At 46.8% G+C, this 13,003-nt stretch overlaps 1 protein-coding gene across 2 annotated transcripts in view; it reads left to right on the top strand.

Moving 5' to 3' along the window:
- Nucleotides 1-6,999, top strand: part of WNK2 (WNK lysine deficient protein kinase 2) — a 118,495-nt gene extending 111,496 nt beyond the window's left edge. The window contains exons 29-30 of one of the 2 annotated variants that reach the window (XR_011322032.1): nt 50-193; nt 5,820-6,999. Coding sequence is in view for 1 of the 2 variants with exons in the window: in XM_069769880.1 (XP_069625981.1) it covers nt 5,820-5,927 (108 nt within the window). In the remaining variant the exon portion in view is untranslated. The remainder of the gene's footprint in view (nt 1-49; nt 194-5,819) is intronic. The other variant, XM_069769880.1, reaches the window with a different exon arrangement.
- Nucleotides 7,000-13,003: the final 6,004 nt, after the last annotated feature.

Genomic DNA, 13,003 nt, shown 5'->3' with positions numbered 1-13,003 from the left:
ATTGTGTCAATTCCCAGCTGTTCCAGGTAACTCTACATTTGTTTTCCAGACTCTTATCCCTTGACTTGCATAGAAGGAGCAGATGTGATGCCTCCACTGTTCCTCAGGTTCTGCCCATAACTGACACGTCCCACCTCTTGGCAGCTGTAGAAGTGAAACGGTGCTCCAGAAGTCGCGTAGTGCCACCTTGCAGGTTACATTGCTTGAGATCCCCTGCCCGCTGTGGTATTTCTGGCATTACGCTGCTGCAGACTGGAACATTAAATGGGTTCCTTTAAGCAGATAGTATCTTCAGTATTGCTGGTGGTACACGTGAGGATGTTAGAGTTTGGTAGGTGGTGAAAGAGGCACGTGGACTGTGTCTCTCCTCCACTGAAAAGTGCTAGGGAAGCCCTTTTAACTTGATCCTGGCATCATCTAAATGCGAGGAAGCGAAGATATGAAGTTCAGCCACGGTGCAAGCACCCTCTTGGCAGTTGCCATCGTCGGTGTTAGGCTGCAGGAGAAATTAGGGAAGGACATGCAGGAAGAGGTTTGATACTCCTGCTTCTGTCTTCCTGTGCATCCAACCCGTGCGGCTTTGCTGTATGTGCTGCGTGTGTTTGAAAGTCTGCGGTCTGTGCTGCAGCTTGCAGGGAGTCCTCTCCTCCGAGGCCAGCAGCTGCGTTGCATGTGCTGTGTGCCCGGGCAGAGCCGGTGACGGGCAGGGGGGACAGCCCGTGTGAGCGAGGCTTAAATGCAGCTTCCAAATTTCTGGTGGGTGTGTTCCTAACTGTTGCATCTTTAGCTGGCATTGGGGCCAAATAATGGCTCGGAGGTTGATGCTTGCATTTCAGTATTCATGATTTTAACTTTCTCATAGCTGTCTTGGCTGCAATTCTTCTGACTATTAACTTCAAGCTACGTTTTGTTGCCCCCGATGGTGTCAAAGGGTACTTTGACCCTCAGTGGCAATTAAGCCAACGACTTGAGTTGAAACAAATGGGACAATTTCTTGAGCAAAAGGCGAGCAAAGGAGCGAGAGGGACCTGAGGGGCCCGTGCTACACCATCAGAGGTGGGGGGTCTGTACCCCAAAAGACATTCCCCTGGAGATCCCAGAACTGAACTAATTTTATTCCTGACTCTGAATACTGCTTTGATGTGCAGCCAGCAGGGGTCAAACCCACTGGGTAGGATTTGCCACCTTGCCGGTTGCAAGCCCGCAGCCATGTCCCGTAGCTCTGCCGTCTCGCAACGTTCTCAGCGCTGCTCTGCAAGGATGTGTGTGAAGTCAGCATGGATCCTCAGCTTTAAATACGAGGTTTCGATGAGGGAGCTCGCAGATCCCCCAATTTTCAATCTTTTAGAAGTTACAGAAACTTAATACAAATACCGAAAGAATGTTTTAAAACTGCCAAGTCATGCACCCAGTAGTTCAGAAATGCCAAATTAAGTTTGCCCGTATGCCATTAATTTGGCTTTCCGATTGCTGTACATCATGACGGAGTATCTAAATGCGTAATCACGTTCTGTTTTCCCACTGCATCCCTGGCTTGCTTGGGCTGGGCGGGGAGGAGAGCCGCTGCCGCCGGCGCTGCTTGTCTGTCTGCCGCAGGGATGCAAAGCGGGGAGCCGGAGATGGTAGGGAGAAACATTTGAGCTGTTTAAGGCTCTTCTGCAAATCCTGATTCAACCTCCCTGATGCGGATTTCATTCAAAAGACTGATGTAAAATTGGCCCTTGCAGTTTCTTTGCATGTTTAACTCTGGTCTTCACAACTTTAAAGAGGTAATACTACTAAACTATTACTTTACACCTATCTCCAAAGTGCTCCTTTTTTGCTGTCTACTGTATAACTTCTTTACTTTTCCCTGACATATTTGACATCGGCTGGTATCAAAGACAAGATGAGGGACTGAATGGGCCAAATGTGGCGGTCTCTTTGCTCCTATGGAGATATTCATGTTGGGGAATAGGGCACGCTTGTGCTAAATGGCGGTATTTCTGAAATGAACTTCTTAAGTTGCAGGTTTTGCCATTTGGTATTTGTGGAAGGAAATCACTAATACTTCTGAATCAGTCATTAGTCTACCTTGGCTTTGTTAGTGGTGGCTCTTTCCCTTCAAGCTTTTTTTGGTGGTCCCTTGTGCGCTATTTTCAATTCTGAGAACATTCAGAATTTTTCCAAACAAGCCCCGTGGACTTAGCGCTTGGTGGGTCCGTGTCTGTATTGTTCAGTTAGCGCATGTTTGAGTAGGAAAACGATCCATCCTCCTACGTTCTTTGGAAGTTGGCTTTGGAGAGTTGTAATCAGAAGTCTCCCTTCTGAAGTGATGTGACGTCAGCATTGCTTTCCCTGTCATCCCCCCCCCTAATTAAGCAGAGGGTTCAAGTCTTTTTGAGTAAGACTGATGTCTCGGATGTTAGCTAGTATGGCAAAAACCTACCTAGTTTTCTTCCTTGCTGCCAACTACTCCCCACCTGAGTTTTCAACAGATGCTGTTGAAAATGTTTGCTTGGAGACAGAAGACACAAATTAAATAGTTCATGACTATGTTTAATACCTTTGTAAGGTTTCCTTGCATTCTCTGGTTCCTTGTCTGCCCTTTGCAGTCCCCGATTCCTGGTGGTGTTTGTGGAGAAGGATGGCAGTGCTGGAGAGGTGTGTGGTTGCTGAACGTGAGCAAGGTCTCCCTGCAGAGCAGGGAGTTCGTGCGCTCTTCGTTGTCACAGGTGGATGAATCTCTTGCTCTGGGATTGAATTTATAAAACAGAAAAACTATAATCGTGTGGAATTTCTTGCTATGGTTATTTATTATTGATTGAATCCTTGAGGAGCATTTCTTTAATTTGTGGTGTTGGGCTGTGGTTGGCTGGCGCTTAGGCAGGCTGCGCTTCAGTTGAGTATTTGGGCAAGCTGGCTGTTGTGCTGATCCTTGTGGTGTTTCTTCTGAAGGAATCTGGTAAATACAATTATTTTCCTGTCTATATATATACTCCTCAAATGAACCATTGATCAAATGGGAATTGTATTGTGACTTATACATGTCAGTGACTTTTGACTGGGGCGATACTTGCTTTTTCAGGTAGGTCTGTTTGTGGAGCCATCCCTGCAGATGCAGCAGGAAGGTGACGTTCCAGCCCTGACCGTGCTGGTTCTTTTATTAATGCAGATAGGCTCCAGAAGTGCAACATAATGAAATGGATTTTAGGAGCTGCCAGGTTACAAATTCTGCATTATGAAAGAATTTGTTGCTCAGAGGGATTTGGATGTCCTGTGATGCTGACGTTAGCTGTGTCGGTAAATAGATTACTTATAACTGATTCATCTAAAAGTCACGTTTATACCAGGAAGCAGCAACTTTTGTAAATTATGTGGTCCTTTCTGCTTTTTTTTTTCAGAGTGACAGTTGTAGTGTACTATCAAGACTGTTGCTATATACGCTTAGATCTATATTTGACTATAAAACTTCTCCCTTGAAATAACTTTCACATGAAGAGTGTAGAGGCTGCGTAATTCAAGCCTTCAGTCTTGCACGCAAAGCCTCATTAAGCTTTCGATTTTGCTTGGTACGTGTGCAGAAGCTATGCATAGAAGACTACCTACTATTTTGATGAAGTATCTGGTGTAACAGTGAAATTCTTGTGACAAGTTCTTGGTTTTTCAAAGTCGGGTGAGCAAGGGAAGTTATATTAATTTCTTTTGATGTAGTGCCACCGGATGGATTCACAGTGTATATTTAGCACGTTGTTGTAGTTGCACATGAACAAGGCAGGAGGAAAAGTTAGGATTTTTTCTTTCCCCTCGGAAAGGAGCAGATCCCCATACTTTGCCTTTCATTATTGAGGCACCACTGAGTGCAGCTACGGCAACATTGCTCTCGAGGAGTTTCAGGTGACAGGATGGGCATGGTGAGAGCCTTCTGAGCCACTCTTCTGGGGACTTTTTTGTGTCTATCATACTTTTTCTGAGATATCCAGGGCTCTGTCACCTTGTAAAAACCTAGGAAATTTAAGAAGAAATAACCAGCTGCCAGTCCTTCTCAAATGGGTGTTCTTTAGATCTGACATAAAATACCCCAAAAAAGTATTTACTTGTGTGTTGTTGGGTTTTTAATTTACTTTGCAAATAAGGTAAAAAATTCCTCGGCATTCAGTTTTTATTTATCAGGGTAGATAGACTATATCTAATATCTTTTTCACTGTTAGTCGCAGCTACAAGATGTGCAATGACTGCCTTTTTCCCACAGTTCTTCCCAGCCCCAAGAAAATTTTGAGTATAACTGAGTTCGCTCATCGCCTTGGTGCTGTTGCCTGTTCATTCTTTCAAAGTTCAGACTGACTTCAGAATAAGAAGTCCAGAGGTTGTCCTCGGGACGTGGGCTAAGCATCTGCGAGGGTTTCTATGAAGAGCCAAGGCACCTGGAGAGCTTGCTCTGGTTTTGGCTTTAGGGCTCACCTGTGGTGTAACCAGGAGTCAGGCCCGTTGCTGTTTTAACGTTATTCCCTGTTACCTGAAGATAGTTAATTTTGTCTTATTTTCCTGGATGAACTTCTGTGCCAAATGCTGGTTATCAATAGCGAGCAGATGTTGAGAACGGTGGTGGATTCAGGTGGATCTGCAGAACTGATGTTGATCAGAAGCTTGGGGAGGAATTACGACCACTTCCTTTAAAAGCGATTCTTCCTACGAGCAGGCAGAGCAAGAAATACGGGAGGGAGAAAATTGGGACTGCATTTGATAAAAGCAAAGCCTAAAACACAGAGACCCACCAGGAGCTATGCCAGACGCAGACGGCATCTGTTTGCACAGTGCGCTTTCCCCCAGTGTCCCGCGCTTTCCCCCAGTGTCCCTCGCCTTCCCTGCTGTTTTAAAAGACCCACTGCATTTTTTCTGAAAGCATCTAGCAAACCGTATGCTATATAAAACCCATATATGCTTGCAAATCCAATAACAGCATGCATATTTCCGTGCCGTAGAGCGAGGGGCTTTGGTGCACGTCACTGTGAGCATGTCCCCAGCGCAGCCGATGCGTACCGGTGGGGCGCGTACGGCGGGATGGGGGGGGACGTGTGGTGGCACCCTGTGTTGCTGCTGCTTCAGCCTTGTGCTGTGCTGTCGGTGCCCTCGTTATGTTTTATTCTGGTACATTTCAAGCCCTCGGCATCTCTGTACCCTTTCCTGTCCGGCCAGCCGTCTTGTCCTGCGGTCTGCAAAGGGCGGTGGAGGCTGACGGGTCCATCCCCACGTAGTGTTCTGCTGGTGTGGGGTATGGCAGCCTGCTTCCCGGGTGGGAGGGGGATCCCGGGCTTGGCTCTGTTTCCATCAGACGAGGGAGGCAAGCTTGGGCCGTGCTGCCGAGCCCGCAGGCGCAGGGAGCCGGTGCCCGCGACTTGCCCCAGCAAGTCCCTCCATCCCTTCAGCATCGTCCCACAGCAGCCGCCACGCAGGACCGCGTCCCCCTCCCCTCCCTCCTCCATAAACTGAGATGGACGCTGGGCATCTTTGCTGGCTTTCTCTATTTCTGCCTCTGAGGAGGCCACCTCTTCCCCCGTGGGAATCGGAGCTCCGGTCTGAGTGACTCCACAAGGTGCTTAGATTCCGCCACCAACATAAATACGTTTATGCTTCTAAGCTTTCAGTACAACGTGGATGATGTGTTAAAAAAAGATTTCGGTTTCTGCTTACCCGCGGTACCCAAAACGTGTGCAGCAGCCGGCACGTGCTGGCAGAAGCATCTTCCGTGCGCTTCAGGTCCACGATCTCATGTGGCCCTTTTGGGTTTTCTTTGGGTTTTCCTATATGTGAAATCCATATATGGATTTTTTTTTTTTTAGATTCTGAAAATGAGATCGTCAGCGACTGACACGTGGCCCCCTCAGCTACGGTGCCAAGCGCGAGGCCCTGCCGCGGCTAAGGAGGAGGAAGAGGAAGATGGGAAGTGATTTATCATGTGTGAGAAATTCTGTGCCGTTCTGGTCCATCAACACAATTTTGTAACTTCTTTCTAATCATTTTTTTTATTTATAGTTGGAAATACAAAAATGTTATGCAAAAAAATAAAGGAGAATTATTTTGGGGGAAAAGGATTTTGTTCCAAATTGTTCCCTTCTGTTGTGAGCCAGGTTCCTGTGAGCAGCGGCTGGAGAAGAGGGAGGAGGCACTCCTTCAATACTTTTTGTTTCACGCAGTTAATTGTAATTTAAGTAATTTTCCAAAAGATAAGCTAGGCACGCATATTCAGATTCTAGTACAAAGAAGATAAGTTCCAATTCCATTTAAATTTCTCACAGTTCTTTTGTAAAGATAATACTCTATTTTAAATCTGCTTAAATCAAGTAAAGAAACCTACAGAGACTTCACCGGCGAGTAAGTTTGTACTTGTCACTTCCCTTTTTACCTCTTTCTTTTTCTTATAGACTGGCCGCATTTTCCTGCCAGAGTTAAATACAGTTCTCGAGTCACTTCTAATTTTAAACGTAAGACTAAAATCCTTCTACAGATGAGTCGGTAATTGGAGCAATTTTTAAAACTTCAAAGTGCCTTCAACAAGCTAAAATTATGTAGTTGGAGATTTCTTTTTCTTGATTCACTGATGATGGGTTTCAGCTGTCTCCTGGGTTGAGGTGATGTACAAAGTAGTTTGTAGCAATAATCTCATGAGTAATCATTTATTATAAAGGACTACTCAACTTTTTTTTTAGAAAGATGGGTTTTAGCACTGTTCCTAAGGAGTGGGAAAGAGTGCTGCTCTTGCTGTTGGGCCCCAAACTCTTCTGAACCTCTGCTGCTGTGCTATGCACCCAAGGACCTCAGTTGCTTCCCCCTTAGACAGTTCCATGATGTTCTGACCTTCTCACTCTTGTTTTTGATACCAGAGAAATAGGAATTTCTATTTGCCCATAAGACTTTCGGTACCATCCTTTCTCGCAGCTGGAGCCTGGCATATTGTTTCGTTGTTATCTGCCATGTCTGTCTCTTCCAAATCTCAGTTCTAAATAATAAATCTTATTTTGATGCCGTTGTTCCCTATTTCCTTTCCACCTCGGCTTCTCTTGCCCATCAGCAAGGGTCATGAGAGCACAGGTGGAGTTAGATATATTGCTGAAGCTCAAGAGCCCTGAAGCAAGGAACCACTCAAACACTTTGTAAATTCAGAGTTTTGAAGCCCCAGGGCCAAAATACATATGTGTTAACTTTGTGCTTGTCTGGGGTGCCTCCTGTCCTATCCCTGTCTAAGGAAATGGGACCGATCTCCTGCATGAGAGCAGGGGCTAGAGAAGTGGTAAAGGCTGTTGCTAAATTGTTGCTTGCCTTGGGCTTTTCTGCTTGTAGGAGGGACCAGATGTGTTTCCCTTTCCTAACAGGTGGGAGATGTGGGGTCCAACCAAGTGCTACACCTTTCATTTTCTTTTTTGGTTGCTGTCATCTTTCCCTTGGCTGTGAAAACACCTCACTTGCCCGCCGGTCCCACACGCCGCTGGCGGCGCTGCCAGCACGCTGGGTACGGAGGACAAAGGCGTCGCGTCCCTGACGTGCTTCGCCAGGGATGAGCCGCTATTCCAGCGATCATGGCAACAAAACACTGTGCCCTCACCTGAGATTTTTATTCCCTAAAAGTTTAAAAGGCTGCTTTCTCCAGGGAAATCCCTTTCTGGGTCTCCTGGGGTCCGGGTCTTCTTCAACATAGGCAGTCTTGATCAGTTTTTCTGATGTCTGACGCTCTTCGCTCCTCCTGCAGACCCTTGGGCTACTCCATGGCCCCGGCTATAGCTGCAGGAAGCCAATGGGCCTCCATCTCCAGATAAGTATTTTGAAAATAATCTATTAATATTCAGATTAAATATAAGGATTAGTATCAGGATTAAAGATCAGGAGCGGAAATAGTGGCAAACCCTGGATGGTGGTTGCTCCCCACCTCTGCCAAGCCTGCCTGGCTTTAGATAATCTCTTCTGCAAAAGGCTGCTCCTTTTTGGGGTGTAGCCCACGTATTTAGTGCTTGCATTGCAGTTTGAAATAAAAGCCTTAAGAGGTGCTAAGGGTCCTCGAGCTCCTCCGGTATGAACTGCTGAATGGCATCCTCTGTGGAGGAAGAGCTGGGCTTTGGTGCTTTACCTCCGTACCTGCTGCCTCCAGTTTCTCTCTTCCTTGCAGAGCAATAACAAATGTTCTCCTCTCGACCTGATGCCAAGCTAACACTTAGGTTTAGAGTTTAATCAGAAATATTTTCTGTTGGCTATAATCAAAAGCCCAAGCAGGTGAGTATGACCATCACAAGGTTTAACGTAGCACGTAAGAGTAAAAGGAAGGAATTCAAATAACTTTGCTCTTAAATGCAATGCTTAGTCCCTGCTTCCATCAAGGTGCTGACACGTTTCCTCCCACAGAGGCTGGACTTGCTTGTTCCAGTTCCTACCTGCATTAAGCTCAGCAGCCACTGGGGCAGTGCGTGATGGGGACCAGGGACAGGACCCGTGGGCAGACAGCCCCGTCCATCTGCCGGCATGAAGCAGCCCCTGGCCTTTCTGCGATGGAGCCCCTTGGGTTTGCCCCTTGGTCTGTTGGGACTGAATTGGTTTCAGCCTCCTTTTTTTGACATGCACATTAATTTCTTCACGGAGGTGATGAGATGGGTTAGCTGTGTGTGTCTTGTACCTGCTGGCTGCCTGGAACAGCAGTGCCGAGCAAGGGCCCCTAAAGCAGCTCTATTCATTGCACCCATGAATATCTCAAGGCACTGGTTATGTCTCCAGCTCCATTTGTCCACTCGGAGCCACCAGCAGTCTCACCGTCTCCTCCAAACATCTCATATATATTTGCCATCCTAAAATGATTAACTCTGTGCTGCAGCTATTGCAGTGTTCCTGGACAGCATCACTTAAAATGTCACGTTGGAGCTCGCCCTTTGTAGTGCTGCTGTTGCCTTTGCTGCTTGGCTCAAGTTCATGGGAAGCCCAGGAGGGTCCTCTGCCAGTGCCACTGCTCCTCAGTAAGGCTCTTGACTAACGCCGATTCCTGAAAAATACTCTCCCATGCTACCTGTGAGTCACTGCAGTTCATAAGGGCCTGTGCCACCTCCTGAAAAAAAAAAAACCAACACCAAAACCAAACAAACAACTCTTTAAAAAAAGCCCTTCCAGTTTGGGTGCTAGGTGCTAGGAAAGCAATCCAGCACATTTGGTTTGACTATGAGCATGCCCATGGGAATGGGATTCCTTGGTGTTGGTTGGTATTCTGAAATTAGTTTCAATAGAAAACAAGTATTTAATGAAAAAATAAACAGTTTGTTGTAATCTAGCTATTGACAGCATAGTAACAAGGTTTAGAGAGAGTTGTACAAGACTAAGATAAAAACCAACTTGTCTTTGGCTAAATTGTAGGCCAACTCCTAGAGGCTGTTCTCCCAATTTCTTCCATCCCCAAGATGTGGATGTGGGATAATTTTCAGTAAAGATTTTCTGGGTTATTGGTACGGGGTATCTTTATATATTCAAACGATCCTTGGGGATGTCCTCAGAGTGGGGCTTCGGCTTCAACATCTTCTGTGATCTCTTAATCAGTGTGCAATCCTCCAGGAAAAACAGTTTGAGTTATCAGCTACCCCTCAGGCTTCTACAACAGCTAGAGGAATAGCTAGTTAGTAAAGCCTTTGTGAGCGTACTAACAGGCGGCCCCACTGCTGTACGAGCTTAGTTATAAATTCACTGGATGCGATGCTTTCCTAGCTCTTAGGTGAGACAAATTGATGGCTCCCAACCCCCTGGTAGCCCAGCTTTGGGGGCTCCCTACCCCCTAATAGCCCAGCTTTGGGACTGGATGGCTGGCGAACCGAGGCTTCCCCAAAACTAACCAAGCAGGTATGTTTGGATAACAACTGCTATGCTCTGACGAAGGAATCCAGAAAAATGATGAGGTTGATGTGATTGGCTCCTTCTGAGATCTGCTCATAGAATGCAGAGTAAGTACCCAAATGTTCCTCGATTGCAGTGTTTAGGGGATAGAGTGACTCGGGCTCTGGCTTATCTCCACTTGGACATGCTGAGTGTAACACTGGTGCCAGTGCAGCACTGGGCAAAGCAAGGTGAGGCTTTAAGTCTGTGTGTCACCTAAATTCTGATCCACTCGATAGATCCTAAATTGCTCTGCAACGTGTTATCCTAAAAGCAGGTGAGGCTGTGGATCCAGGGCCACCTGGATCCAGGTGCGGGCAGTGGTGCACACCTGAGCAGAAGTGTACAGTCAGCCAGAATAGTACAGTTACCCTTCACATTTTGTGTGCTTCTCTAGAACGATAACTAGAGTTTAGGGAACAGGCTTAAGTTTCTTAAACTTATTTCTACGCTCTCAGGCTACTTCTGTCCATCAAAGCCCTACATGTCTGGTCTGCTAGCACAACCCAAAGCCACGTGCCAAGGCGGGGGAAGCTTGGGCATGTTCTTAGGAAAATTGGGTCTTTAAGAGCTGGAGGAACAACTTGGGCAGCTCTTAGCGTGTGAAAGCATGAAGCAGCCCCTGCCAGGGCTGAACTCCGTGCTGCTTTGCAGGAGGGTGTGCTCTCTCTTGGCTGTGGCTCTTCATCCTGGCATCGCAGCCCAGCCTGTCTGCTGCAGAAGCAGAGCTGTGGATGCTGGGGGTCTTTGGCAGCTGGCGAAGGGAAGAATGGGGGAAATTACCAAGAAAAATGGGGGTGCCGTGGGCTCTGTTGGGCAAGGACTACTACAAACAGCATTAAAGTTTGTGGAAGAATTCTGCTCTTTTCCCTGGAACAGGGGAGTTCTTGTTATTATTGAAGCCGTAAGTAAAAGTGCTTGGTATATTAGAACAGCTGTGCGTTTGGAAACATAGACATTTTAATTTGACAGAAAAATATTTTTGTGGCAATAAAAGGAAATAACTGCAAATGTTAAAAATGCAGCTTAGTTTCCTATAACAGGGGCTTCTGAAGCAGTGAAGTATTTTAGTACTTACTGATGGGGGGGGGGGGAATTAAAAAGGTTTCAAATCCCCTCTGGATTTGTACAGTTTCTGTGAGATTTAAGAGCATATTTAAATGGTTTATTTTCTGTCTTCAGTTTCTTGGTGCTTTAGTGCTCTGAGCAGGAGAATTTCTGGAAGGAAAAGGAGGAATAAATTTGGTGAGATGCTGATTTGATGCTGGGGGCATATGAAGATATTTGAGGCTGTTAGATGTTTAACAAGGATTCCAGGGGCTGTTAACATAGTCATTGAAATTGGGAGTCAGTTAAAAATGTCAAACATAAAATAATTCTCAAATATTTGCTAATTGCATGCAAGCACGCGGCTGGCCGAAACTGTTGGCTATGCCAGTGGGCTGCTGGCAGCGGTGAGTGCTTTTGAAGAGACGTGTGCGTGGAGACTTCGTAGGACTTCGCAGCCTTAAACGTTACATTTGGGGCGTCGCTTTAGAAGGTAACCTGGTTTTGTTGTCCTTTTTAAATCAACGTGTGTATTGGTTTTAAAAAAAAAAAAAAAAAAAAATCAGAGTCAGTGAAGCTCAGCATTGCCGCGCCTGCCTATTGGTGGCAGAATGAACCTTCATTTTCGTGTCCAGTACAGTCTTGTAACGCTGGGGGGAGCGGGGACAGGAGAAGGTGGCAGGCGGCTGGGAAGAAGACACTTCTGACACATCTGCCTTGTTAAGGCAGTCCCTGTGGTTTTGCTCTCGCCGGTGGGTAGTAATGCAAAACCTAAAATTACTGGCAGCGTTGCATTTGCTCTTGCAGTAGGATTCCAGGAACCTATTTCCGTATATTTTTTCTGACGCATATTCATTGCTGAAAGATGATATGAAAGAAAGATGGCAATTGGCAGTGCGGAAGGAAAAATATTTCTCTTTACTAACCAGTGAAGATAAGTGAGTGTGAAGCACTTGGAGAATTTTATTTGTCCTCTTTCCTTCCATTATTCTTTGCTGTTTTCTAACATCTACTATTATAAAAGCAGACAAGTCAAAATTCAAAAAATCAAGTCACAATTCAAAAAATTACCTGCCTGGATGGTTCCTCAATGGGAAAATGTAGTTGCTGGAAAAGCAAAACCCAAATACTCTCTTTCAGTTTGAAGTGACGCTATTACCAGGTTTCCCTTGTCCAGCTCCAGCTAAATTAGGAACCACTCAGCGTTAGGCTGTCCTGCGCCCTGCCCCACGAGAGGCAGGACTGTCTCAGAGGTAGGCTTTGCTCTCCATTGCTTTTTTAATAAGCTCTGAGATGCTTTTTAGTCACCTCCTTTGCCCGAGCGCCTCGTCGACACTCACAGGCGTGCAGTGCTATTCCTGCACGGGGGTTCGGCTGGAGCAGGCAGTCCCCGCTGGACCGCAGCGGCAGGAGCAGCCGCAGGTGATCTTCTCCAGGTGAAAAAGCAAAGCACCCCTTCTCCTCCCCTCTGCTCCGTCTTCTGCAGAGAAGGAGCATCTCGAGGGGCCGAGCCCACCCCACGTCTCTGAGAGCCGGGGGGCTGCTCGAAGGGGGCAAGAGGGAGGGAAAGAGGGCGGTGTGGGACGAGGGGGTACGCGCCCGCACGCCACGCGGGAGTTTAATCCCTGCGGTCGCAAACTCATTTCAGAGTCTGTTTCTTGGGAAGGTGTGAAGCGGGGGGAAGGGCTGGGAGCAAACGCGCCACTTTTTTGTTGTCCTTTTTAATCAGATCTAGGACAAAGCCCTCGGCGCGCACGCAGGAGAGCCGGCCACGGGCAGCGTCCCCGAGTGCCCAGCCAGGGGCAGGCAGGGAGGCAGGGGCGGCGCTGGCCTGTAAATATTTGGATCTCTGTTTTTTAAGAAATAACTGCATCACATCCTGGTGTTGCAAGATACAGCTATTACAAACAGTCGATGAAACGATGTGGATGTGTGTGAGCTGCCCGAATCCTATTCCAAAACGCTGCTTTTCAGAGCACTAAAACCCGAGCATTAAAGTAAAGCGACGACGGCAGGATGTATTTTTCCATGTACGCCGAATTTCTGATGGGCCCAAGTTAGCCTTTCTGTGGCAGCAGCCCTC

The sequence above is a fragment of the Haliaeetus albicilla genome, chromosome 24 (assembly GCF_947461875.1).
Source record: "Haliaeetus albicilla chromosome 24, bHalAlb1.1, whole genome shotgun sequence".
Lineage (NCBI taxonomy): Eukaryota > Metazoa > Chordata > Aves > Accipitriformes > Accipitridae > Haliaeetus > Haliaeetus albicilla.
This window is presented reverse-complemented; position numbering and strand designations above follow the sequence as displayed.